Source organism: Mugil cephalus, chromosome 4 (genome assembly GCF_022458985.1).
Source record: "Mugil cephalus isolate CIBA_MC_2020 chromosome 4, CIBA_Mcephalus_1.1, whole genome shotgun sequence".
Lineage (NCBI taxonomy): Eukaryota > Metazoa > Chordata > Actinopteri > Mugiliformes > Mugilidae > Mugil > Mugil cephalus.
This window is the reverse complement of record NC_061773.1, coordinates 14879822-14907676: the sequence shown is the minus strand read 5'-3', so window position 1 is coordinate 14907676 and position 27855 is coordinate 14879822. Positions and strand designations below refer to the sequence as shown.

Below are 27855 nucleotides of genomic sequence, written 5' to 3'. Positions count from 1 at the left end.
GAGGAGACAACTGTGAGGACAGTGTCAGACTTCAGAGATTAAAAGTAAAAAAAAGACACACTGGCAGTTTCTTCATGTTCATCATTGTTCAGGTGTTTCCAAACATATGTCCAAAGTTATGGCAGAATGGTTTAAGGACAACGAAGCTGCAAACCTGACTCAGCTTCTTCTTCTTTTTTTTTCCTTTTTTATTATTATATCCGTGGCGCCCCTTGACGGCAGAGACTTGTACCGCAGCCTTTGTTCGCGCCGCATTCTTAGAGATGGGATTTATGGCTCTTTGAAGGGAGCCGGGTCTTGAGGAGTCGTTCCTTTCAAAGAGCTGTTCAAAAGACTGGCTCGTAGTTTCATTTTTCATTTTTAGAAGTCAACCAGGGGTAACTCGTTTTTATCAAGGAAACAATAACAAGAACCAAACATTCCACAAGGTGGTTCCAATGCAGATTCATGGGATACACAGTGGTGACATGTAAAGAAAGTTCAGGCATTTTGCATATGAAGACGGCTCGCAACTGCGAATCGATTCTTATCGTTCACTTAAATGAGCCGTTCAAAAGACTGACTCGTTCGCGAACGCCACTATTGCCCACTCTTCACTACTTCCTGGTTCCTTTAACTGTGTGTCAGAGCGCCCGCTGACAAACAAGCCGAAAGTTTTGCGGACACGGGAGAAGGATGAACCCAGTGGTGACGGTCCGGCAGCCGAGGGAATGCTGCACCCCTTGTAAACTCCGAGCTACAAAATGATTAACAGACGTTGTGATTTTTCGCGGCTACCAGACAGCGGCGGCAGGAGCGTTAACAGCCAGAGCGGCTAGCCAGTTAGCAACCAAGTCGGCTAGCCAGTTAGCTACCAAAGCGGCTCGCCTGTTAGCAACTAAAGCGGATAGTCAGTTAACAAGGAGAGCGCCTAGCCATTTAGCAACTAGAGCGGCTAGACAGTTAGCGACCAGAGCGGCAAGCAAGCTAGCTGCCGCTAGCAAGTTAGCTGCCGCTAGCAAGTTAGCTGCTAGCAGACGGAGCTGCTGTTAGCATCGAGTGTCCAGCTAGAAACGTTGGCTGCAGCCCGGACTGGAAGAGACCGGAGTCTGTGGAGGGGGACAGCATGGAGAACAAGGACAAAGTTCAGATGAGGAATAACCCTCGCAGGTAAAGCTATGCTAAGAATGAAATGTCGTCTCATTGATCCCATTGATGTAACCGTTCGTGAAGTTTGGTGATTGGCTGAGAATGTCAAATATCCGGCTTTTAACTTCTTATTATCTGATAAAAACACTAGGCAATGTAAGATAAATATCTCCAAATTAAACAGACTTACTGGAAATTAATATAAATGTTACGAAAGTATGCTAATAACAATTCAAAAACATGTTTGTTGTGGATTTGTTAGGTTTCTTGAGGATATTCCTTATGGGGAGTTTAAATTTTTTAGTAAGAATTTGTGGATGGTGCTAACCCGAAACTCATGACCAGGGGTTATTATAGGTGTTTGTGTTACTCTGAGTGATACGCTACTAACACATTAATGACTAGTACTAAAGAGATGTGCATCACCCACACATGCTCCTACACACACTTAGCTCTGAGGACTCAGATGAAACTCTTCAAGGAACTTAACAAGTCCAGTTTCCCTCCTTCCAGCTTTGTTTTTTAGATTAAACCATGAACTAGATGACTGGGAAGACACATCTCCATAATGTCTGTGTTTGACCTATCCTCTTCTGTAAATTAATGACTTTTTATTATGTGTCACTGTTATAACTGCCTCAAATATAAATAATGGTTTTTGCTGGTTCCCAGTTAATAGATTATAATACATTTCCCATAAATCAATGGGTAACGTTACACAACCAGTCTGAAACAGACTCACTGATAATTAACTTAATAGTTTAGAAAACTTAAAGTTGCCACAATGATCTGGTCTCTGTTTCTTATTGGTGTTTTAGACTGCAGTACATTGAAAAATTAAAATGATGTCTGTTTCCACTAAGCAACAATATGAAAACCTGAAAAATATTTACTTATCTTCCAGAAAAGTCAAAGAAACAACCGTTTTTAGAGACTGTAACCAGCACGATCTTGATGAATTGATTATCAAGACATTTGCCCATTTATTTCATTCAATTTCAATTTATCTCTTATTAAATTGGTCTTTTTTCACAATTGGATGCCTGGTTATCTGCCTTAACTGCGTCTTTAGATCTTGTCTTGTAATCTCAGCAGCTTTAATTCAATCAGTTCAAAGCAGCTACAGAAAGGCTGGTGTGTAAAACCGGATTAGACCACACCTCTAGCTCCGCGGCAGATAAATTAGGCCAATGGAACAAATTATGTTGGTCAAAATACAAGATACGCCTCAATCTAGATGTTAGTGAAATGAAATGTAGCGTGTGAAATGTAATCAGTCCGGTCAGTTTGTGCGCAAATAGCCAGACAGAAAACTAAATAGATTTACATGAATCTACCGTCAGATCAGTCATAAAGAGGGAAGTTTTTTAGCATAGATACCTGATGTTTTGGCCAATTGGTGTCGTTATTTTTTTGGTTTCATTTATCTAAAACTGTTTAAGTTCTTTTGGACATGACAGTCACGTTAGTTTATGTAACTTAACATGAAGCTTAACTTGTTCACGCTTGAATTAAAAGAGATCAAATTAAAACCTCCACTGTTTCGTCAAGTCATTGAGGAAATGGTGGACGGGTGAGTGGACATGATAACAACTCGTTGTGTTACTGGTGTCCTCTTGATAAGTGGACAGAAAAGGAACTCCTCAGTTCCTACTGTCAAACAGTGAGCGCACAAACGGCTTCCTACAATAAACAATAAAAAAACAACAGGTGATATTTTATTAATGATCCTCTCAACATGCACACAAATAAAAACAGATTCATGATGTTTTCTTATTTTGAACGTCACCTGATTGTTTTGTGTTATTTCACACGGTAGTTAGCATTTTGTAGTGGACATTTGATTTGTTTCACTTTCATAAACACTAGAGCCACGTATTTAATTAATCTGACTTAATTTGGGGTTTTTATTGGTAGTACGTGATCTGTAACACGTCAGAAAACTGTGAAAATGAATCAACACAGAGTTAAATGGTTTGTTTGATCAATTTTAAATTCTGAATACAATTTATTTAATTCATAGTCTTGATAAATGTTTTAAAAATATTTCATGCTAAGCAATTATCCATGAATGATTAAACCATGTATAAAGAATAGAGAGAGGATCTGTGACCTAACTATCAGTGATCAGGTTACATTCTGGGTAATGTTGGTGCCAGGTTTTTAGAAGGAAAAACAATACTCGGAACAAAAGACGACACCGCAGTAGGGCTGCAACAACTTGTCAACGTCACCCACGGGTGTGAGTGGCAATGCTCACTGAGAAAACCTGAGCCCAAACCTCTAAAGTTAATAAAACTTAATGAAACAGAGACTCTGACAGTTAAGACACCTTTGACTGGGTGTCAAAACAAAAGAGGGTTTGAATTGTCCACTTAGTGGAAAAAACATGGTGAAATGTATCAATAAATACAACGAGTCCAGGATAATGTGGATTATCGGATCCAATTAAGGACACATGGACTCGATAATGATCCATACCAACTACCAAATAACAAATGGGCCACGAACGTTGACATGTGGCCAGAAATCAGTTATCCTGGTATTTATATGGACCTGATTTCAACACTGGTACTTTATACAGCACAGCTCCAACAGCTGTGTAGCCTCAGTTACAGTTAGTTTAAGTTAGTTTTAGGTCATGTAATAAATGTAACTAAATAAAAGATGCTAACGCTAAGAACCTTACTGAGAAGTAACGTTTGCAATACAATACTGTAGCACCCGACCGGACGTTAAAAAGACGACGAGGAGTGATCGCAAATATTTCGTTTATTGTTTTATTGTTATTTATTGTTGTAAATGAAATAGTTATTGTCGACTGTAACTATGCCAAAATGACAACACCGACAAACTTATCTGACAGCCCTCCAGAACGTAACCAGAAAAGTAATTTAAGGTATGTCTTCATCAAACACCTGACACTAAATGTGAACCACAACACCAGGTTGTGCGCTATACTAAAGCAGCGATTTGTTTACGTGTCTGTTCTTTTTTTTGGAGATATCGTTCTTAGAGATATCGCTGACTGTTTTTCAAATATGTTGGTACAGTCCATCGCTCCACAGTTCTTCAGCTTTTTTTTAAACCCTGTGATTCAAACTAATGCAGCTAGTCTTCGTACTCATCTCTCACTTTTTGCCACTCAGTGGTCGTGACATGGAGACTTTGCTGTGACGTCACATACATACCCTCTATAGGAACATGTGTCAGTTCAATAGTACTCCACACCACAGCCTCCACAACTATTGAACATCTCTCTGTTATTGGAAATGGATGCTGAATACAATAGAAGATTTAGCGCATTATTTTCACTAGTGTACAGAATAAACCGGAAAGTGAGTGTATAGACAGAGGTCGGCGTAACAATGTGAACTCCTGAACAGAAATTTGACTGTGAATGTTAGCTTTATTTTTTTTTTGTGCTCACCACATGTAGTAGATGTCATTTACTTGTCACTAAACATCACAGCGGAGTCTGACAGGAATCTCATTGGTTTTACACGGTGGTGGTCTGAGCGACTGCACGCGCAATTAACACTTAATTTGATATTTCCTCCCTCCTTCCTGCAGCCCGTCTAAGTCTGTCTCGCCTTTTATGGGTTTCATCTAGGACACATTTGAGACTATTTTTGTTTTTCAAAACTATTTTTGGCTCCTCACTTCAAACATCCATCAATTGTTTTCTAGTACTGTTGACTTTCCAGGAGCAAGTAACATCTAAAAAAAGATGAATTAGACTTAAAATATATAAGAAATAAGAATATTGACTGTTTATTCTTTCATTTACTGCCTTTAAATGTTGGCTCTGAGAGTTCAGAGTACTTTTACTGTTCAGTTTGTTTATATTTGTCATTTGAAAGCACAAGTTAGTCTGTTAGTTGTTGAAGTTTGATTTTGGAAAATAATAATAATTACTGCCGCTCATGCAAAGGAGATGATTTTTTTGTAGACTTGTAACTGGATTGAGGACATTATTATTATTACTGTAATCCTGTTGCTTCTCGGTCATTCCTCTCCACCGAAACCTTTTCTTCACCGGCGTCTTTCTGTCGTCGCAGACCGCTGAAGAAGCTGAGCGAGGACAGTCTCACCAAGCAGCCAGAGGAAGTCTTTGATGTCCTGGAGAAGCTGGGCGAAGGGTGAGTCATTTACTCGCACATCATTAAACGCAGTCAGTCCCGATAAGAAGCCCCGCCCGAGTTTCCAGATGTCTGCGTTTGTGCATTTAAACAGGACCTTTGCATTAATCATCTCTTTTTCCGTCTTATTCTGTTAGTCACGACATGTTATTTCTCCTCCCTCCCCATTCAGCGCTAAGCTCCTCCCACCTCTGGGGCCTGTCAACGTAAACACTTGTTCTTCATATCCTGTTTCTCAACTCTTCCTGTTCTGAGCGGCCGATTGACTCTGTGGCCGATGCCAGACATTTCAACTACAAATAAAACAACATAATGACCTTCCAGTAAATCCGGCTTCATGTTCCACTATCAGCCCCCGTGTTTATGCCACTCTGTGTTTTTTTCCACTTATCTGTGAAGTTATTTATTGGCACCTGGGACTTTTTTCTGTGTTGGTTCATTTATGAAGTTGAGAAGAACAAGTGTGAAAATATCCAGCTTAGGTGTGAGATAAAACAATAAAGCGACAAACTGAGGTGCTACCTCTGCATGGTTAGAGGGCCTAGCTTAACAAAATACAGTGTCAGAACACAGGGCTCCACATATTTATTTTTTATTTATTTATTTATTTTTTAATATCATGAACATTGTGGCCCATTACTGGACATTTTTAGGAGCGCTACCAAATAATTACACCTTAAATAGACCTGCAATACAATTATTCACATTTCCCAATTTTAACTGTACTATATGCTAACAGTGTATAATCTCAGTATGAAAATCATTTTTATGCTTCATGCTGCTTAAACACTGTATTACGTTTAAACCGGATTGCGTAGGTCGCTTTGCGTTTCAGAGTCTATAGTTTTACGCAACTTTATCTCCTGAATTAACCAGAAAATTATCATCCTGCAGCTCAACGTGGAAAAAACACAGTCCTTTCTGATATTTATTTATTTTCAAACAAAAGAAAAAGGCTCACTCTGTCTGGTTTTCCCTGCGTTTTCAGACTCTCACAGAAAGTTCAGCAGAACATCTGCACACAAGTATCTGGTCCTTCAGCAGCGTCCTTCAGATTTTTGCGTAATTGCTCCTAGATTGATTTGAGACCGTTGATTTATTTGTCAGAAACTCAGTAATATTTTTTCTTCTCTCCTTGCGTTTGCAGGTCTTATGGCTGTGTGTTTAAGGCCATTTGTAAAGAAACGGGGGAGATTGTTGCCATCAAACAAGTTCCTATGGAGTCCGATCTTCAAGACATGATCAAGGAAATCTCTATCATGCAGCAGTGTAACAGGTACTTCTGTCCGTCCCATGTGAGATTAACTAGAATTAGCCTTCAGAGAGCATCACTGGTGTGACATGAAACCTTCTCAGGCTCCTCTCCAGGAGATTGTTTACCTTCACTGAATTATAGATCAGTTATTATTGAAGTGTTCGCTTAAAGCGCTTAGAATTATCTGGTAGCTGTTTGAGAATCACACACAGGCTCTGATCACGTTTTTCCCCGACACTCCTCTCTCCACCCCCTTCGAACAGAAAGCTGTTGACACATAAACCACTCACTCTGTTAGTCAGTGGTAAACACACGGAGCTACCACACACTCATATGTGACTGTGTGAAAATATAAAATAAAAGACCAGTAGTTCCGCAAGGTATGAGTCAAAAGCCGTCCTCACAGATGTTTGGACCAAGGCCAGCTCAGCTTAAACCACAATAAAACCACATTCTGTTTATTAAAATGCTTTGAGTGTTGATGGGTATTATGTCTTTAACGTTACTTGTCTGTCAGTTTGTGATGATCATTTTCAACCTGTTAACATAGTCCACTTCATTTATATTGGTGGTTTTAACCATTATATCATCGGTTGCCAGTTCATTAGGTACACTAGTGAATTCATTCCAGTGACCTGCACTGAATCCTCCTCCATGACTGATTTAATGTTTGAGTTGATGCTGAAATAGTTTCAGCAGGTGGCAATTCAACTGGATGTTCATTTTGGAGGATGGAGATTGTGATGCAGTTAAATTGGATTTAATTACACACTGAAGTGTTTCTGTTAGTTAGCCTAGCCCACTGACTAGTATAGTACTACCAACCACAGCCTTCACAATGAAAACACAGTTGAATCAACAGCTCTGTTACAGCAGAACCTTCATAAAGTGGAGATTAAGAGGAGGATTGTTAGAGTAAAATGGTTTATCTTTGGGAACCTGATCAGCTGTGTGTGTGTGTGTTTTTTTTAACAGCTTTTGTTGTGTTTTTAAATCGCGATGAAAGCTTTTGATTATGACTACATCGCTGACAACGAGTCTTTATAAATCAGTGGTTATTTCTGTGTTCAGTCCCCATGTAGTTCGTTACTACGGCAGCTACATCAAAAACTGTGACATGTGGATCGTCATGGAATATTGCGGTGCCGGATCAGTGTCTGATATCATCCGAATACGGAACAAGACGGTAACGTGATACTCAAACACACACACTCTCTCACTGTCCATGAGATTTTCATTATGTGTGTTAACGCTGTGTATCGAGTAGCAAAGACAATAATGAGCAGTGATGAGGTTCAGTCTCGTCTGAACGAAATAATGAGACGTAATCTGAGTATTTTACGAACCTGGAACCAAGAAACATAGAACTGGCTATTTTAAAGTGTTACAATTTCTTTCCTGAACTTTCTGTGTTTTGTGTAAACCTTGTAGCTGAAAGAGGAGGAGATTGCCACCATCCTGTACTCGACTCTGAAGGGTCTAGAGTACCTCCACTTCATGAGGAAGATCCACCGAGACATCAAAGCAGGCAACATACTGCTGAACTCAGAGGGTCAGGCCAAGCTGGCCGACTTTGGAGTCGCTGGACAACTCACTGTGAGGAAAAAAGATACTTGTATTTCTCTATTTTTATTAACGTCTTGTGTCTAGAGGGTATCGTTAATGATTTCCTGAATCGATGTGATTCAGACTCCCAAGGTGTTTAACTCGATTCAGAATCCATTCATTCATTTATAGAAGTTTCAGGTTTGAAACAGTTTTCATTGGTTCCAGATACTTGTAGAGTTTCCTCAGTTTTCCTCTATCTTCCCTTTCCTCTGCACGGGCTTGAACTATTAAGACGGTGGTGATGGTAACACCAGTTCTCTACATCCATTATGTTTATGGAACCATTTTCTTTAATATGCTTTTCACTTTATGTGGAAATCACTCGAGTCCAAGACGTATTTGCCTCAACGCCTCCACAGTCGCAACCAACCACCCAGTGTCAACAGTAAATTCATTTGAATCTTGCTCAGGCCCCTATGTCACACATTCAGCAACACATTTTGCACACATCCCTTAATAAAACAGAGTTAATGCACAAATCACAGTAGCTCCAGCAGCAGAACCGAAAGACAGTGTTTCAGATTTCTTCTCGTGATCACCCTTCATTATTTCCTGTGTGCTTCCTCTCTACCTCAGGACACCATGGCGAAGAGAAACACGGTCATCGGCACACCGTTCTGGATGGCTCCGGAGGTCATACAGGAGATCGGTTACAACTGTGTGGCTGACATATGGTCTCTGGGCATTACAGCCATAGAGATGGCAGAGGGGAAGCCGCCCTATGCCGACATACACCCGATGAGGGTGAGGAAGAACGCTGCTGTGTTTCTGTGTTTAAAATAGGACAGGAAGGAAGTGTGTTTTATTGCTGCTTTGACCTGAATATAAGACAAGGTCCTTATTTTGCCTTTTGTTTTTGTTCTCAATCTGTCCTGCGTCCTCGTCCAGGCCATCTTCATGATTCCCACCAATCCTCCACCAACGTTTCGGAACCCAGATCTGTGGTCTCCGGCGTTTAAAGACTTCGTCAGCCAGTGTTTGGTGAAAAACCCGGAACAAAGGGCGTCAGCCACACAGCTGTTACAGGTACCGCTGTAAAACCCAGTTACTCAACATGTTTCACTGAGTGTAAACGTTTCCTTACTGAAAAGCTGTTACAAATGATCAGGTATTTGTGCTTATCAGGAAAAAAGGAAAACATGTCATGTCTCTGCCTCTCTCTCCCCTTCAGCATTCATTTATCAAGTCAGCCAAGCCCACCTCCATCCTTAAAGCCCTGATCACAGACGCCATGGAGATCAAACTGAAGAAGGAGGAGGCCGAACTGAGGGAACAAGATGACAATGATGATGATAATTCGGTACAGACTTCAATAATTATAAACAGAAAGCTCATAAATGAAGAGTGGCATGTTGAAGAGTTGCAGTTGACTCTTATAAACAGTGATCTACAACCGAACTAAAGCTTGGTTTATACTCCTACGCCACGTTCTGCGCTAGTGCAAGGCCGTTAAAACACTAGATTGAGACCAGTCAGCTGTGTGAGCTTCAGCCGTGTTAACCGAGCGGCTCATGTTTCAGTCGGAGTTAATAAGTGTAGAACAACTAGCATGGAAGTCTGCCCACACCTCCTCCGCCCGTAAGACTTTAGTAGGGGGAAAGTTGGCCCGAAGTCTCTCTATTAGGGCCGAATTATGTCATCTGAGCAGTGCGCTGTTGAATTGTTGAATTTGTTTACAGCTAAGTGGCTCTGATTGGTATTTTTTTCTCTGTTTCAACTGAAACACATCTCCTAATGAAGTCCAGATGGCGTGTTACCAGACTTAGATTCTGATGAGAATTGACTAAATAGAATTAATGACTCCAGTCAGTCATGACTCCAAGACCTTTAAGTTTTTCCAGTGCCTGGACCTGGATTTTTTTATACGTCTTTGTGCATTATTTTTACATTTTCCTTCAGTGATTGTTCCCTTTCCAGTGCACCATGGACAGTAGTAGTGCTCCAGCTCCATATTTCTTTTCTTTTCTAAATGTAAGCTGGCTACTCCTGCCTGTTGTACAACAGTAACCTTAATGATATCACTATAATGGAAGAAAGAGAAGACATCTGATGGTGTGTAGGAGGCAGAAGGAAGGAGAATTTTCTGTGCTCACTGAATGAAATGCATTTTGGACCAATCGCAGTTGAAAGTTGTTGCATTACTGCAACGTGTAACGACATTGGGGAAGTCAATGTCAGACTAGGGCAGGTCAACGGAGTGACCTGTGACCACATTCTTGATTATACTTTAACAAAACACAAACTTGGTTGGAACTAAATAAAGACTGATGATTTATTGCTTTGCATATTAACCCTTCAGGCTTAAACCTTGGCATTGTAATAAATTTATACTTGCAGTTGGAGCAGAGTTAAGTTGTTTGACTCTTTGTGTGTTGCAGGATGAGGATGAGGTGGACCAGGGGACGATGGTGCGGGCAGGAACAGAGGACCTGGGAACCATCCGGGCTGCTGGCTCATTAGCGAGCTCGCTTGGCGGTACATCACGAACTATGATCGAACACGACGACATGGGAACCATGCAGTCACAACTGGGCACCATGGTCATCAACACCGAAGACGACGATGAGGAAGAAGCTGGTACTATGAAAAGTAAGCCCCCCCCCTCCACACACACACACACACACACACCAGTGATCAGTTAGGTCTCTGTTTCTTAATCAGATAAATTCAGCTTCTGTACTTGAGGGTTTTAGGCAACAAAAACCAAAGTGATGATGCTTTTGCAAATGATGCCGTGAAAAACATTGCTACAAAGTGCAGCTGTAGATATTCTTTTATCCACTAGGGGGTGCAGGTTAACCATCACCTGGCTCAAGTGTGGACTAAAAAAAAATCACTGTGTTGTTGTTTGTGTTGCACAGGACTTTATTTTCTTACACAGGAAATGAATGTACTCATCCAGCAATAACGGAGGTTAATGGCTTTCAAAGTTTGTTCTGACATCTTAATAGCAGTATAATGGTTTTCTGAGCCCATTCATCCTCAGCACTAGAGCAACTGCTGGGTCCCTGCTCGGTTGTTTAGGTGAGAAGTGTCTCCTTTGATGGGGGGCCTGAGCTTTACTGCGTTCTTATACATAATTCTCAGAGACAGATGTGTGTTTATATCGCTGTGATTACTGAAAGTATAATAACAAACTTACCCTTAGACATCCGACAAAGAGCTGAACCCCACTGGTTAACTGTCGGAGTCAGCAGCTGTAATACTTGTTTCTATGGTTTGATTTAGTGGAGCAGGTTAACAGTTGTTGCAATGAATACATTAACTTCTGCTGGATTGTCATTTATTGAGCGAATACGTTAATGCAGCAGGAGTCTGTTGGACAGTTTGCGATGTGGGAGTTAGAAGCGTTGGCTGTACCGAGTGCTTTTGGAAGGGTGTAAACGTTGGAATCAGTTCATCAATGCTGGCAGTCTGTGGGTGTGTTTTTATGTGTTTGTTTGTGTAAGCAAAGAATTAACATCAGTCAGACACTTAAGTCCAGGGAGTTTGGATGAGTGAGTTGATCTGACATTTGCTCCACGTGACTCTTGTAATTCACAAACTGGGAGTGTCTGACCAACACCAGGATACTTTCTGATGTAGACACAGTGAACTTTGTCAGGGACAAACCTGACTGCAGAGCAAATGGACGGAGCACACAACATCCATCAGCATTCATTATTGCACAGGATGTGATGTTACAATCCCTTGTGAGAAGATCTGAGGCAAAACGCATTTAGAATCGTAGTCCAATTGGAAAAACTAACCAACAGCAGTAGATAAGAAGTCATGGGATATGCAACTATGTGTCAACCAACACTTCTACCTTGTGCCAAGATTTGGGGCAAGACACATTTGGAAGTCGAGTGCAAATGAAAAGGCAGCTACCAGCTAGCAACCATTATATTAATTACCTCAAATGACAGAAAAACATCTTTGCCCCATACTGCAGCCAGTCACCAGGGGGAGCTCCACATGCTTTGACTGTAATTAAAAAGTGTATAATATAAATAATAAATCTCCGGGACTGATGACGATATTAATGTAAAATAGTTTAGAAACTGAAAACTCTCCAAACAAATTAATATTGAAATTGAATTTATCTATTCATTAAGTCAGCAGCGATACCCAGACCTACGATTTAACCAGAACTTGAGCCATGGATGCTCCTCAACTTCCCGACGCTGGTTAGCGACCGACCGTCTGCGTGGTGCGTCTCTGCCTTTAAAGGACACATAAATGCTGATCATTGCTTTGACTCGTTGTCACTCTGCAGTTTAAAAAAACAACTCTGAAGTCATCTGGAACCGTCTCAAGCAGCTTAAACACGACCACAGTAAATATGAACGCATGCACAGTCACAGTGATGAATCTCGATCACGCGTTCATAAATACACACTCACGGTGTCTCCTGTCTGACGTCCCACTATCGTGTTAGTATGGATCCTCACTGGCAGCAGTTTAAACTGCATTAACACAGGAACATTTGAGTTCTTAATTTCATTAGAACCCCAGTATCCTTCAGTACTTCAGGCGCGACTGTGTTTCTCTGTCGTGTCTTGTACCTTTTGTGTGTTTTTGCTCTAAGTTGTGTGTCCCAAACTAATGACCGTGGTCTGAAGCTGAAGGAGCCCTGAGGATCGGGATATTAGATCACATATTGATCCTCCGTAATGGCAGAGAAAAATAAAAATCCTTTTAATTTACACTGATTAACCACCAACCGTCTCTCACAAGAATCCACGGTGGAAACCTCCGATCTCACTTGTTCTCCAACTCTGACACATCAGGAAAATCACAAAGATACAAATGTACCCAGACAGATGTATATATTTAAAACCAAAAACTGGTTGAATTCTAGTTTTATTTCCACGCTTTGCATTGAGGTTTATTTTTCCAACTGACAAATAATACATTTCTGATCTTTCTTAAGGTTTCACCATGTTTTAGGTATAAATTGAAACATTTATTGGTTCCACTTTCTCTAACATGAATAGTTTAGTGAAATTGGATAGTAAGCCATAAAATGAACAATTTAGAAAAAAAAAAGATTATTTCTAGGGCTCCCAATCTAAATTGATCTTGATTTTGAAAGACCATGAAATCCTGGGATGGATTTTTAAAGTGCAGACCATTTCCCGTGTCCTGTGCTTAGAATTTATTTTCACTTGACACAACTTGCAAGACCACACAGCGAGATTACTTCAAGTGTGAGAGAGATCCAGAACATCACATAAGCTCCAACTCTTAGAGCATTGTCAGGACTGAAAGATGATCCACCAGTGAAAGTAAATGTTCTCTCTGACTGTTTGCATGTTCAGTTTATGTTGTTTGGTAGGTGGTAGTTCATCTGTAGAGTTTCTGTTGTTTAACTTAGCCCAGTGGCTGAAACAGGGTTGTCAAAATAACAGGAACATGTGCCGGTATAACATTTATTTTAAACGAATGTTTTCGCTAGTGCACCTGATAAACTGGCAAATGAGTGCACATACAGAATATAAGCCTCTGCCTTTGTTAGAAAGCTGATAGTAGATACATTATAGAAAGTAACTAAATGCAATGAAGGGTAACATAGCAAATGTAACTTCTGCTTGGACACCTGTGAAACATGCAAGTAACATTGTGTTATCTAGCGGTTAGCATTAGCATTGACTTGTAACAAGAATCCCCCAAATAAGGATTAAACTAAACGTGATTTCAATCACAATTTAGTTTAACTCATATCGTCATCCAGGCTGAATCTGATGATGCAATACATATTAATCTGACCTGATATGAAGTGTGCACATTGTTGTTGATTGTCTCAACTCTAATCCTCTCTTTTAATAACCAAACCAAACCAAAGTTGTCTACGACTGTCAGTATTTGGTAAAAAACTTCAACTTAGTGTTTTTGATTTTTCAGTTTTGCCACCATACAGCAAGACGACATTTCCGTGGTTGAAAGTGACAGTGTTCACCTCAAGATTCCCTCTGTTTTGCCTCCAGCTAACGCTGTGACGTCACAGTGACGTAGGCCATGAAGGGGTCTATAGTAGACTGGTGATTTTCTTTCTGAGTCGTACTGTAACTGTTCTTTTAATTAGAGAAGATTTGTGATGGTAACTTCAGACATTAATCAGAGCAAAGCTGATGAGGAGGTGTTTGTTCTTATGTTATTACTCCCTCCAGGAATTAGATGAAGGCAGTGATACACACAGAATAGGTAGATGCAGATGCAGTTATTGCATCGGTTCTTCTTCTTCTCTCTGTATCTCACACATGTTACATGAACATGGTTCACATTTTCCATTTGTCGTTTGAGATGCATCCGGCCTGAACGTTACGTTTACAAATGTTAAATATTTAAATACAGTTTCTCATCTATGACAACAGTGTACTTTAATACTCATGTTGCTTTAGGTAATGTGTTCGTTCTTATTTAGTGCAAACAACAGAGAACTTTGTGGTGTCTCCAAATAAAAACTGGTTTGGATGCTTATTTAAAAAGCTCATCTCTCACAGCTTTTTACTTGAAGTTTGTTTCTCCATTTTGCAGGAGATGAAAGTCCTCTAGACTCCAGTCACTGTTGGTCACTTTAAGTTCAAACTCAATTACTTGGTTGATGTTTTAGAGACGGTAGCATTTTGTGGGTAGAACAAAGATCTAACATTGCCAGAAAATACTGCTTTTAATCACTGAGGCATTTACCAAAATAACATTTGAGTTGAGCAAACCCACCGTAACGTTCCCCATACATGTCCCAAGTTTTGAAGCTCAGTGTGATGCTTCTGTCTGTCTCCATCTTGACAGTTCTTCATCACTTAAAGCCTTGATATACAGATGAGTTATATACTGTAAACATGGTCATTTCCACTTTTGACCAGTCTGAGGGAAATTATTTGCTGTCGGCGCCTGTCTCTAGTGGACATTAGAGGAAGTGCAACTTTTATTGGCACATTCATGTGAATCCACCCCCCAAATTGAACATAAGCATATTAAAACTTGCAAACTTCTGCCGACTTCTACTTTTTAACTCAAAGTAAACATCGCCACCGTTTCATTTTGGTCAGAGAGCAGAGCAGATTCGTGCTCAAAAATAATGGGCTTGTCAGTGGCTGAGGAAATGGTAATGGCAGAAAGTTTTTTTTTTTGCTGCTCCTATTTTTTATTTCTGTCCCTGTGGCTTGGACCTCATCAGCAGAGAGTCATGCAGCCTGTCTAAACCGTCTAGTGCCACAATTTAATGTTACAATTATCTACCCAGTTGCAGCTGTAAGTTGTCTGTCGCCTGTTGCTTCCGGTATTAAAGATCCGAACACAGTCGTCTTTTCCCTGATCTCCGTCTGCAGCCTAAGTATTTTATTGGAGGTGTGGCAGCTGTGGCAGAATTGGCCAAATTGTCGCATGAATTTTTGCTGCATTGCATCGGTTTTCCATTTGCCTTGACTGTTTATTGATCAAACACGTAGAATTTCTCACTCATTGCTGATTGTTGCACACACAACTGATACATTTTCCCCGAAAAATGTCTTTATTTTGTATAGATGTGTCTGGTATTTGTATATATTTTATAGTATTGGTATATTGTTTGGCAGCATTGTGGACAGCAATGGAAGAATTGTGCAGGGACCAGACCTGCACCAGGGCAGACTATTGGCGCCCAGTAGTCTACTGTAGACTATTGGGCGACCAAAGGAAGACATGCATAGTGCGTGTCCTCCCTTGGCCTCCTAATAGCCCCCGTTTTTGTTTGTTTTGTCTCTAGTTTGCTTCGTATTTTTCTTGCCCATTAAGGACGTATCTCTCAGTTACACCGAGATGGGATTTGGACCACGATGAGGCTCAGAGTGTGCTTGAGTATCAGCTCTAAAGTCTGATTTATTTAAAGTGCGCATAATGGATGTTATAAAACTTTTATACGGGTCTCCATAAAAGTTTGACTACTATGTGTTTCCCCCTCTTCTGAGCTCTCAGGCTGAAGTTTAAAGTGGAGAATCATGTTTAAAAACCTCCCATGGTTTGTTAGCACATTCAAATACTTACACTCTAACACTTAGGTCGTGTGGTTTTTGGAAGAAAGTTGTTTGAGCAGAAGCCCCCGAACACTTCTTAAACTGGTTTACATAAAAGACAGAACAGCTGAAGGATGGGAGGGTAAAGCCTCCGAGATGTGGCAACTAGATGATGGAGAAAAAAAACTTTTGAGACGTGAAGTGGGCAAAGTTGAACCAATCTCGGCTCAACACAGAGTTTTCAGGAAACCTTGATCATGCCACTGAATTCACCGCGCTGACAGTCGGCTTAGAGCGCTGGGTGAACCCAGATGGAGCGATGACTCTATGCTCCGTCCATACTAGAGCTGGACTAGAGTACAGACTTCTGATTTGATTCAATTCGAATCTTTCTTGTGTCTGTTTTTTTGTTAAGTTCTTCTGTCGTCATACTTTTTATATCCAGTCAGTTCTGAGGTCTGACAGTGGAAAAAAAACATATATTTTTTTGGCCTGAAACATCCTCTTGTTCTTGTAGAGCGCCCTTGGGTATCTAGAAAGGCACTGTATAAATCTATTTTATTGCTATTGTCGTTAATATTATTATCACTGTTGTAGCAATGGGCAATAAGTGAATCATTTTATATTTAGACATTACCTACGAGATGGTAAAATTATTAGACGGAGAATAGTCTTGGTTACACAAACAGCATCAATAGAAATACACAAACACTGCTCGCGAACGTACTTGCCTCCGCATGGTGTCGGCATAGCAACCCAAAAAAAAAAAAAAAAATCACAGCTTCCAGGAATGTGAAGCACAGTTGAAATGAGTCTTTGACCAGTCAGATAATTGCTCAAGTTACCAAACAGCACTAGATGCCGAAGTGGATTCAGAGATACATTAGATCATGGATGTTTAGGAGCCTGACCTCCCGTCATCTGATAATGTCGAGGGAAAAAAACACCCTCCTCCATATTGGGAAATCTCAGGCTTCCTTTGTTTAAACAACGACTTTTCCAACATCTGCTCTTTGGCAGCCTGCTTCACCGTGGAGGCCCCTGGCAGCACAAATGAAGAATAAACAGCCATTAATTCTTTTCAGTGGTGTCACTAGACTCTAAATTGATCTTACGCTTGAATGGAAACAAATGTCAGAGCCACAAGTGAGATCACCAATGAGATGTTAGGCATTATTATCGTTACCAAGCTGGGAGCACATGAGGAATGGAAATATTCGTCAGATGTCTTTCTGACATAAACGGCTGATTGCTTTCATGTTTAGTGGTGCGGTTCAGCGATGGCTCTCTAGGAGGCAGACACACTGTGAAACAAACTCACAGTAAGAAACTTTCGACATGATGATAATTACTTTTGTTCACTGTTGCCCCAAAACTATGGGACTAAAATCATGGCATTATTCAATACCGCAAAAAGAACATTTTAAAAGGTTAAAAATCAGTGAAGTCTGAAAAAAATTAATAAAAAATAAGCAATCAAATCTCTTTTGTTTTTCATCTTTACAACTTCATCCCTCTTTTTTACTAAGTTTCTTCCAACATTTCATATTTGTCACTGTTGTTGTGTCAACTTGTGGAAATGATGACCCAGTCAAACCTTTTTTGCCCCAACCTAAAACCGATCGTCTAATATTGAGTACTGGCTGATCTGAGTCCAGCTCTGATCTTAAATAAACAAAAAGAGGCTTTTTGCTGTCTTATCGCCGTCTCCTGGAAACCTTTCTCTTCTTTTAAACATTTAGTGTTTGTTTTATGTGACGGCTCAGCCTTTGCCAGTGCTCATGGATTCTGTTTAGGGAATCAGCTTGTTAGTACTGAATCACGATCTCATAACTACAAAACATACGAAACCCTAAAAACAGTGAAAACTGCTGCTCTTGGCATAATCTTACTTCACTTTACAACACCCACTGTTCTGGGATTTGACAGTTACAAGGTTTCGGGTTGGGAGATTTGAACAGGTTTAAAACACTGGATCATACGCTATGGAGAAAAAATAAGTGAGCTCAGATCCTGTAGACAAATCATTTGCTCTTAATCTAGTGGTTACTCTATGCTACTCCATTGCCAAACTCCTATTACATCTATTTACATGCAGTTTCAAATTATGGTATGCTTATTTATCACATACAAGCCATTCTCCCAGCCCCCAAGGGTTTATTGTGCTGTAATGTAGGCCCAAGAAGTGCAGCCATTTGAATCAACTTATGCATGATTTATGCGTCTTTATAGCTGCCATCCAGATAAAGCACAAATTACTGCATGTTTCTATCCACTATAGTTAATGGTGAATGCAGATGCTATTAAAAAAATACTGTATGTGTTCATCTCTTTGTGTTCCAAAATATATTGAAGCTTTCATGGCATCTCACCACCTTCAAGAGGCACATTATTGTAGTTAACATACATCATTTTTACACGCATTTACATTCTATGAACTCCAGCCAAAGATCCTATTACACAGTCTGAGAAAACACTGAGGTTCAATGAAGGGTCAGCAGCATTTACATTTGAGATATAACCATTTGCGATATAACCCGTCCACCCAGGTCACAACTATACTGAGCTCTAATAGTTTCAGAACTGAGTTTTGTCAAGTGTCCATGTTGTCACCAAGAGCAAGATACTGAAACCTTGAACAACAAATATCCGTAAAATAAAAACCTAATTACCCGTAGCACTTGTGCTCAGTTGCGTAGTTGTTTCTCCAACGTGCATTATTATGTTTCATGTACTTCCCCCTGTGTGTTGTTTTTGTTTTGTACACCGAAGCCTCTGTTGTTTTATCATTTTCCACCCCAAGTGGGTTTTAAAAAGCCCCAAATCTCCTGACCTGGGAAAGTGACTCTCTGGTGTTGATCAGTTGTGCTACATTATTGCAGATATATTATAATAATCTTGTTCCGTGCTTATTGCTGCTTTAATAATGCAGCTGATCGTTTGTTGAAACACCGAATGCCTTCCATGTTTGGACACTTAGTGCTTTTTATTGCATCTTTCATAAATATTAAATTGTAGCGAAGCCTCAATCCTCCTGTAGGTGAGGTTTGTGTATTAGCAGTTATGTTTAGCGGTCGACCGCTGTATCGGTTCCTATAAATCTCTCTTTCGGCGTCTTTGTGCTTTAACTACACACATGGTTGGTTTATGACCCTCATATTCTGTGGTTGTGTGAGCGTTGGACTGATTGGTTGTGTTTTACAGGGAGAGATGAGACGATGCAGCCCGCCAAGCCGTCTTTCCTGGAGTACTTTGAGCAGAAGGAGAAGGAGGCCAATAGTCACAACGAGAAAAAACGAGAAAACAACGCAGACAACCGCAAACTGCCCGGCGACGGAGATCTTGAAGTGGTGAGTTAGAAGCTGCTACACTGATCTGTTTGCCGGTGTCCTGGTTTTAATAAACACTGTAATGACGTGTTCACATGGTAACAATGTGCCTCAGAGTTGGGATTAAAAAAAGAAAAGGTTCCAACTTTAGTTAAATTTTTACATCCCATCAGAATTGTTCACGTTCAGCGTTCCTCTAAACAATACTTATGACATGACATCACACTCAACTAGGAAACGTGGAGACGAAGAATCAACCAAACTTCGGCTGGGTGTCGCCACCAGTTCCCTGAACTGATTTGACTCCAATTCACAAGATCCAGATTTGTTTCCATATCATCTCATTTAGAGATATTTCTGTTTCAAAAGTATTTTACTTAAAACCAGTGTCATCTTTGGTTCCAGAGATTTGTGGTATTGCCCCGATATTTCGCTCCGATTTCACCTCTCTTGTTGCACAGTCTCACGAGATTTGTTATGTGAAACCAGCGTTGCAAACCGCAGAAATCTTTCTGATGAGAACATACAGGAAATGACATGTATCTGAAAAATTGGTATTTAATCGATGTTGGATCTTTCAAACCAAGATCGACTTGGAATTGGGAAACAAGATTTTGTTGTTTTTGTTTTTTTGTTTTTTATACCCAACCCTGGACCTAAAGCTTGGCAGCAAGATGAACATCATGCTGTTTGCCATGAGTTCATGACTGATTTCATGCAAAAGATTGATAAGGAAATCAGTAAAGAATTGGATAAACAGAATGACATTGACATTGATCAAATCTAATCGATTCCAGTCCAAGTTCAAGACACTCTACAAGTCCACTTGTCTTTTTAAACCCCTTTTGCGTTACCGTGACCTGGATGAGAACCTTCACTTCCAGTCCCTAAATATGCCTTTGACATTTTCACTCTTGACACCTGTTATATTTTTATTACTCACAACCTGGATCAGTTTTAGCAGGTTTCATGCTTTATCCAAAACAACGAGATAACAGGAGAAAGATAAGGAGAAACTCCCTCCTAACTCTTCTTTCTGACTTAACTTCTTCAACCCGATCAATCATTCTGATCAGAGATTTACATGAAGGCTAAATAAAATATTCTGGTCCGATATGTGTTCACATTAAAACATCCATCACTATAGAGTGTAATTGATTGATGAAGTGGTTCTGCTGCTGTGGAGCAATAAATCCTCCATCTCTGTCTTCAAGCCTGAATTGATAGAGTAGAAGACCAAGAGGTCTCATTGTTGTCCACGTGGATTCCAGCTTCATTCATCGTCTTGCTCAAACCCCTGATTGTTTTTCTACCTCCATGTTGGAAACTTGTCACCTGATCAAGTATTGAAATGGTCATTTGGAGATCAGACTTTCCCTTCGAGATGATTCACATTAAGAAACACAAACATGACAGTTTTCATCTAGCAACCACCATGCTTCAGTGCTTTGTTTTATCTTGCTTACATGCTTGACTTGTGAAGAGGTAAACATCTTTCTAAGAAAGCATGAGGTAATTCTAATTTAACATTTCACATTCTTCAGCCTTGCCTTTCACATTTAGGGGTAGTTAGCTGATGGAAATCATCTCAGAGACATCTAAGCAGGACAAATGGCTGCTGCAAGAATTAAATATTAAATATGTGACCTTTAAGTAATCTTAGCCGATCACCCAGCTGCCTGCTCAACTTCAAATATTCAGAAGATGCCTCGTCGTTCTGCTTCAAAGCACAAAAGAAAAGAGAAACTATAAATAAATATGCGAGTAGGTGCAGACTTCATGATAGTTTGATCAGTGTGCTTTTTTTTTTTTTTTTACTTCAGTTGGAGAAACATCAAAAGGTTACTTCACGACATAAATCCATCTCTCGGTATTTATTTCTCCATTAGACTTGAAAATGGCATCTTTATGTTGCAGCAGCGAGTTGACAGCCGCGTGTTAACTGTGTTTAATTTTAGACACGTCTACTCTATTTCTGTCCTTTGTTTTCAGATTCAGGATTAGTTTGTTGATTACACTGTTATATTGCTAATAAGAACACGTGTCGGTACAAAAGGATTCAGTTTAACACTATTGTAAACCACAGCCTCAAAAATGGAAACACAGTTGAATTAGCAGCTCTCTGTTATTTGAAACTAATGACGACAGAAGCTCCAACTCTGAAAACAAGCCTTAGAGCTTATCGGAGCTTATTTCTATTATGGCGATACCGCAAATCTCACCAAAAACAATATTAGCTTTTTGGAAATCTCTTTCATAACCATGAAAAATGATTCTGAAACTAAAGTTTCTCTAAATTAATTGGTATTGAATCAAACTGAGTGAAGTGAGTGTAGATGCTAGATTTAGTTTGAAAACACATATTTTTGTATCGCTAGATCACGTATCATTCTATGGTCATACATTGTTTAAATCTTATTTAGCTGCCTCGATGTAATATGTTTAATTTTTATTCAGGGCTTTAACTCCTGCCAGTTCCATGTTATGACCATGAACCTAGACCATGTGGTGGGGAAGCACTGACCTCCATTTTTCATGAGATGCATATGTAGAAGAACCGATCTCCTCTTGTCTCCATTTCATCTTCCTCTGTCTATTTTTATTTTTTGCTTGTAATGGTTTCCTTTCATTTGATCTCTTAGCCTCCTCAATGCTTTTTATCCAGAGCTGTTTCTTACAAACTGTCTTAGAAAGCTAACTCTCAGTTTACGGGTCCAGACCAGTTAATGAATCAGTCTTGTTCCTCAACATATTTCGTTGTATGTGTTTGGTTCCTGACACTTGTTCAGACATAACTCCCACTTGACATCAGCACCGGTCGTTTACTGGGGACTCTGCTGCTTTAAATTGGACACAAATTGACATAATTTCTTGATGTGATCTGATGTCTTTACATAAATCACGCGTGAGGCACCAGGGGAATATTTTTAGACTGTTTGAATGTTGAACTAAAACTCAAAAACTCTACATTCATTTGTTTATAAAGTTGGTACATATCTTATAAATTCCCCTGTTATATTAAATCACTCATCAATGATGCTGTAAAAATGATATTGACTAGATGGATTTTCCACGCAGTCATTCATTAATGATCTGTTTTACCTTGAACCCGATGTCGTCCAGCTGTAGGACCCTCCTTCCCCTGCTCCTGGTTATATCAGGTCATCTGGTGGACTTGGACGCCCGTGTTATTTTAGCTCCATTGATTGTGGGTAATAAATAGCCTGAGAGCGTTGTGCTGCTGGTAAAAGCTGAGAGGGAGAATCCCAGTGGGAGAAGCTAAAGCAGGCAGCAGGTCCCTATCTGAGGCTACAACCAAGAGGTAGATTGAATAAATGTCAATAGATGGAGCCCTTGAAAGCTACTGAAATAGATTCACTTATCAGACACCTTGCTCCTTGCTGTCGTGTGTGAGATATTTTGAGGTTGTGGTCAAGATTTTTGGAAGTGTTTTCAATGTCCTTCATACATGTTGGTGTTTGAACTTCTGCATATGTTCAGCTGCACATAACAACAGTAGAAACGAACTCCAGATCCTGTTTTTTAAGTCAAGGTTTGACAAGGATAGTTGGACTTCTGTTCAGAGGTTTAGACTTTACATTATAATGCAGTGAATTTTAAATATTTTTAATTTGTAAGTCATGTAAAAGACGACAGAAGAATTTAAACAAGTGACTTCAGATTGAAGAGACAACAGAGATAGTTTTAGATTTAGATGCACTTTTCCAATGTTGTTTTTCTTCCTTAAGCTACTTTTGCAGAAGTTTATTCTTCAACATTCAAATTTGGATGGAGAGTTACCAGAGTCAAGAACTAAGCTGAGCTAGAGACTCACAATCTAACAACTTAAAAGATCCTCAGTCTGAAGTAGTCAACGCTGGTCAAGCTTGAAGCGTTTTGAACCGTTTTATGTCCAACGCTCTCAGGAGAAACCTCTTCCAGGTGTCATGCGATTATTTGGTAATGTGAGGTATTGACAGATCTGATCTTAAACCTCCTTGAACTCCTCACAGACTCATCTTCCAGATTTATACCAAACATGTTTGATACTATTGAGAAAAAGAAGTTTACAAGGACACAGAGGACACATTAACATAGCCCTCCACGCTAACATTAGCCAACACGAGACTGCAGACCGATATTAAAACTATCTACAATTATCTACGTGACATCATGCAGTGAGTCCATAAAGGTCCTCAGTGATGCAGGTCATGGTATATATCCAAAAAAACGTTGAAACTAGTCAACTGGACTTGTTGGGTTTCTTGAAGACGTATTGCCACTGGTCCAGGTGTTGGGGATTTATTCGGAGCAGCTGAGAGTGGAGTCCAGCTAAAACCCACATTACTAGAGACTGTAACAACCAAAAATAAAAATGTTCCAATCTTGGTTGTGTCCTTGTTTCAGGTGAGCACGTGGACGGTGGATGAGCTCCGGGTGAAACTGGCCTCTCTGGACCCTCAGATGGAGCAGGAGATCGAGGAGATCCACCAGCGCTACCAGGCCAAGAGGCAGCCCATCCTGGACGCCATCGAGGCCAAAAAACGACGGCAGCAGAAGTTCTGAGAAGGGTCTGCTGAGCGGCCACGACTGAAGGTTTCATCTCGTGCTTTCTGCAGCGGCTCTGAGACGATGTGCTGAGCTTTCTAATGATCGTTCACGAGATGATGCAGCTGAAGTGACATTTTGGAGGCTGGCTGCTGAGTTTATTCTCCTGTCTGGACAGAGAGCTCAGTCTGACAGGAAGTCCTAGAGATTCTTTGTATTCGTCCGTCTCCTCGAGACGATCTGGAGTGTCTTCATCGCTTTTCTGGTTTTAGCAGTTTATGGAACCGCATTTAAAGTGGTTTCATTTTGATATCATCAGCAGCTTTCTGCTTATTGCTCGCTAGCACACAGGTGTCTCGTCTACACTGAAAAGTCACGTCTCTTAAACTTGGGTTTTTTTACACAGTCATGAGGTACAGTTTCATTTTAACTGCTGGCTGATTACATTAGGTACTCATCTACTGACTCTTTTTTTTTTTTTTTTTTTCTGTCGCTGTCGGTAAACAGCGATGCTGCTCAACATCTCCGCGTTTCTTCTCCAGACTGTGAAATTCTCAAAAAGAAAAATGCCCAAGAGACTGAGCTCCTCTCAGCTCGAAGGTTCCTGAACACACTGGATATTGATGCAGAGCGAGAAGCAGAGGAGACGACAGGATTCATGTTTATCTGAGCTCACGCATTTTCACCCTGCTGGTCGCTTCTGAAAGCCTTTGTTTTCTCTCATGTTTTAGTGCAGCAGTTGTGTTTGATGTTACATAGGAAACAGTGTTTGTGTCTCAGTTCTTCTCATGTTTTCTGCCTCGACGTGGAGTCAAATTACACAAAAACGTCAGTGAAGAGGCAGAAAAAAAGGGCAGTTAATCAGAGTACGGTGTAGTTTCTGTTTTTACCCCATAGAGCTCCTCGTTTACTCACGTTACACCTAATGTCTGAATTATCATGAAACGTCTTTAAACTTCTCCACAAACTTTGTTGTGAAGGGCTGCTGGTGGAGATTGAAACAAAAGTGCTGTTGTCATTTTTACGTGTCAGGGCTAATTACAGGAGTATATTTACAAGATGCAAGATTATTGATGAAAATAATGATAATAATATCATGTCTATAAAAACCTGTGATAAATGGAAGCAAAGGTAAAAACACAAAATTATATTTTCTTTTTAGTAAATGGTATCTAACACAATATAAAGACAATTCTTTGTAATAACTTCTCCTGTGAGGACACATTATATTATCAGGGCTGAGTGTCGCCAATGAATTCTTTATTCGATTCAATATAATTTATTTTAAAAGATATTTCAGTTTTGAATATTGACATTTGTGGTTTATATTCTTCATTTTTTTTTTTAACACAGCCCTATTTCAAATAATGTATTTTACTATAACGTCATTCAGTTTGTTTATACAGCAGCCTCTGCTTATGTCTGCCCACAGGATGAGTTTGGTTTAGTTCATACCGGGACTGTCAACCAATTAAAATAGTTAAAGTGTGATTAATTCCCAGTTAATACAATTGGTACAAATCCTTCCCAGGAAATTCTCCATAATAACATTTGGAGGATGCGTGTGTCATTCTCGTTACGATTAAACCCAGAGAGTTTAAACCTCTACTGAACAGAAAAGAAAGAAGACGTCTAAGTAGATGGTTTACAGAGCGGAAACGTTTCTGAGAAACGTGGACGGGGACAGTGAACTTCAGACCAGTCACTGCAGTGTCATTTCTGGGACGATGTAGATGTGACACAGACCATGAATCTGACTTCAGACTAGTTGATCTTCGTAGTGTTTTAGTGACTCATGTGGACGTCGAAGAAGTCGAACTATCAGCAAACTGAAAACAGTAGCAGCACCTTAATGTTTGTTAAATGTCTTCTGACGGCTCGTAGGTAAACATGACGTCTGCTGGAAATAAAACAGAATCTCATTGTTTGATTGGGAATTTTGATGCTTAAATATGTTCAGTGGGAATTTAATGATTTTTGCCTTATCATCTTTATTTTTCTTTTGTTTGTTTGTTTTCCACCTCTGTCCTTTTTTATGCTTTTTAAGCTTTTTTTTTTTTGCATCTATTTTTCCTTTCTAATCAAGCTCAAGGTTTTGACAAATGTCTGGAACAGATCCAACAAAGCTTTTATTTTGTGGATGCATTAGTTTGATCTGCCCAGCCCAAAAAGTGCCAAGACCGGAGCTGGCGCCGACCCAGACCCGGTCCACTTCTGACATTCCTCATCTGTCCATCATCCCGCACAACACAGAGTAATGGATTTATATTTTTATACGCAGGGCTTTGGAGGAGACGCAGTCAGAAAACGCTTCTCAGGTCATTGAACTCCTCAGGGGTGTAAAATGAGACATTGCTGTAGATATTTCACGTCTGTATATACGAGGGCGCTGGGCCGCGTGTGCATGTTGCGATTCGTCTGGTGAGCTGAAGGTTCGATCCAGAACCAGCGAGACGTTGGTGGAGAGAAAAACCTTCAGCTGCATCTGAAAATGAAACACTGCAGAACTTGTTCCTCTGTTAGGTTACGACTCATGAGCACAATTTGTTGCCCGTCCTTGTGTTACAAGCGAAGCTAAAGGGATTCTTTCTGCCTTAATGTTGGAAGCACTGTTTGTTTTTGTTAAGCTGTTTTTGTTCACTTTACTTCTGTTTGATGGGAGGAAAAGGGCAAGTATTAAAAAAAAAAAAAAAAAATCCTGATGCTGCCGTAAGTCAAAATCACTGGAGAAAAGAGAAATGAAACCACTGTTTGCCTTTTATTTGAACTTTAAAACCACTGCCTAATGCATCGGTCGATGTTATAGTGAACTTACTGTAACGTTTGGTTTGTGCTGGAGATTCTCATTCCTCTGAATAGGACGTATCTGGGTACCTGTGTGTATTTCCTCTGTGATTTAATTTATTTTCGGTGGAAAAGACTGAACGCAATCAATGTTTCTGCTGCGCAGCCAGTTTATTTAACGAGTGAGTCGGTTACTGTGTCAGACCTGCTGAAACGTACGCGGCGCTTGGACCTCCAGCCTCGCATTTATTCATCCTCATAGTCAGGGAGCCTCGGCTTCCTGTTCTTCTTTTTGGTTTTGTTGTTGTTTTTATGAAAAGTGTTCATTTTGAATATCATCTCAGCCTTCAAAATAGCAGCGTGTAGAGCTTCTGGAAGCTGTGACACCTTCAATGGAGAGTCACAGCAGACAGGTTTTCTTTGGCTGTTAATCATGTAGTTAAGTGAAAAGCATCTGGAGGGAAACTCTCCCTCGTTTATTTCTCTCCACTCGTCTGTCTGAGACCACCGCTGCTTGGTTTGTGCGTTTTTATTTTTGTTTGCTTCTCTGACAAAGGAGATAATAAAAACTGAGGAAACACAAGCAGCTTGTCTTTGTGGTTTTTGCTGCTGATCGTTTAATGTTTTAGAGTTTCCACTGTCGTTCCTCTTGTCTGTAGCTGTCTGTATAAAACCATGGAGGAAGCGTTCAGATCTTCTGCTTAACCTCTTATCATTCCAGCCTTTTTGCAAAAAATAAGGAATACCCAAAGAAAATTGAATTCTGTTCATTAACATTTTGGAGATCATTCATGGTCTTGGTCTCGTTTCAAAGCCAAGATCATAAAAGTCTGAATCACTCTAAGTGGTATAATTCTTTTAATCAAAGTTGGCACACAGTTAAAAAAATAAGAAGCTGTCGGGTCCGCCTGAATATTCTTTTTTTTTTTTAAATTTATTTACTTTTGTTATGAAATCTGAAGAAAATGACATTGAATCCAGCATTTACCCAAACGCACAGAGCTCTGATTGGTTCAAAAAGCTCCTGCTGTCCCATATATACGACCCAGCTGAATGTTAAAGCGTTAAACAAAAGCCTTATTCAA

The 27855-nt window shown here is 40.0% G+C and overlaps 1 protein-coding gene across 1 annotated transcript; it reads left to right on the top strand.

The window, feature by feature from the left end:
* Positions 1-592: 592 nt before the first annotated feature.
* Positions 593-27353, top strand: LOC125007110 (serine/threonine-protein kinase 4-like). Its single transcript, XM_047583711.1, has 11 exons — positions 593-1149; positions 5190-5270; positions 6418-6546; positions 7597-7711; positions 7957-8121; positions 8710-8877; positions 9022-9159; positions 9305-9433; positions 10512-10722; positions 19314-19459; positions 23846-27353. Exons 1-11 carry the CDS (start codon positions 1106-1108, stop codon positions 24002-24004), a joined length of 1485 nt encoding a protein of 494 aa, XP_047439667.1. The 5' UTR covers positions 593-1105; the 3' UTR covers positions 24005-27353.
* Positions 27354-27855: the final 502 nt, after the last annotated feature.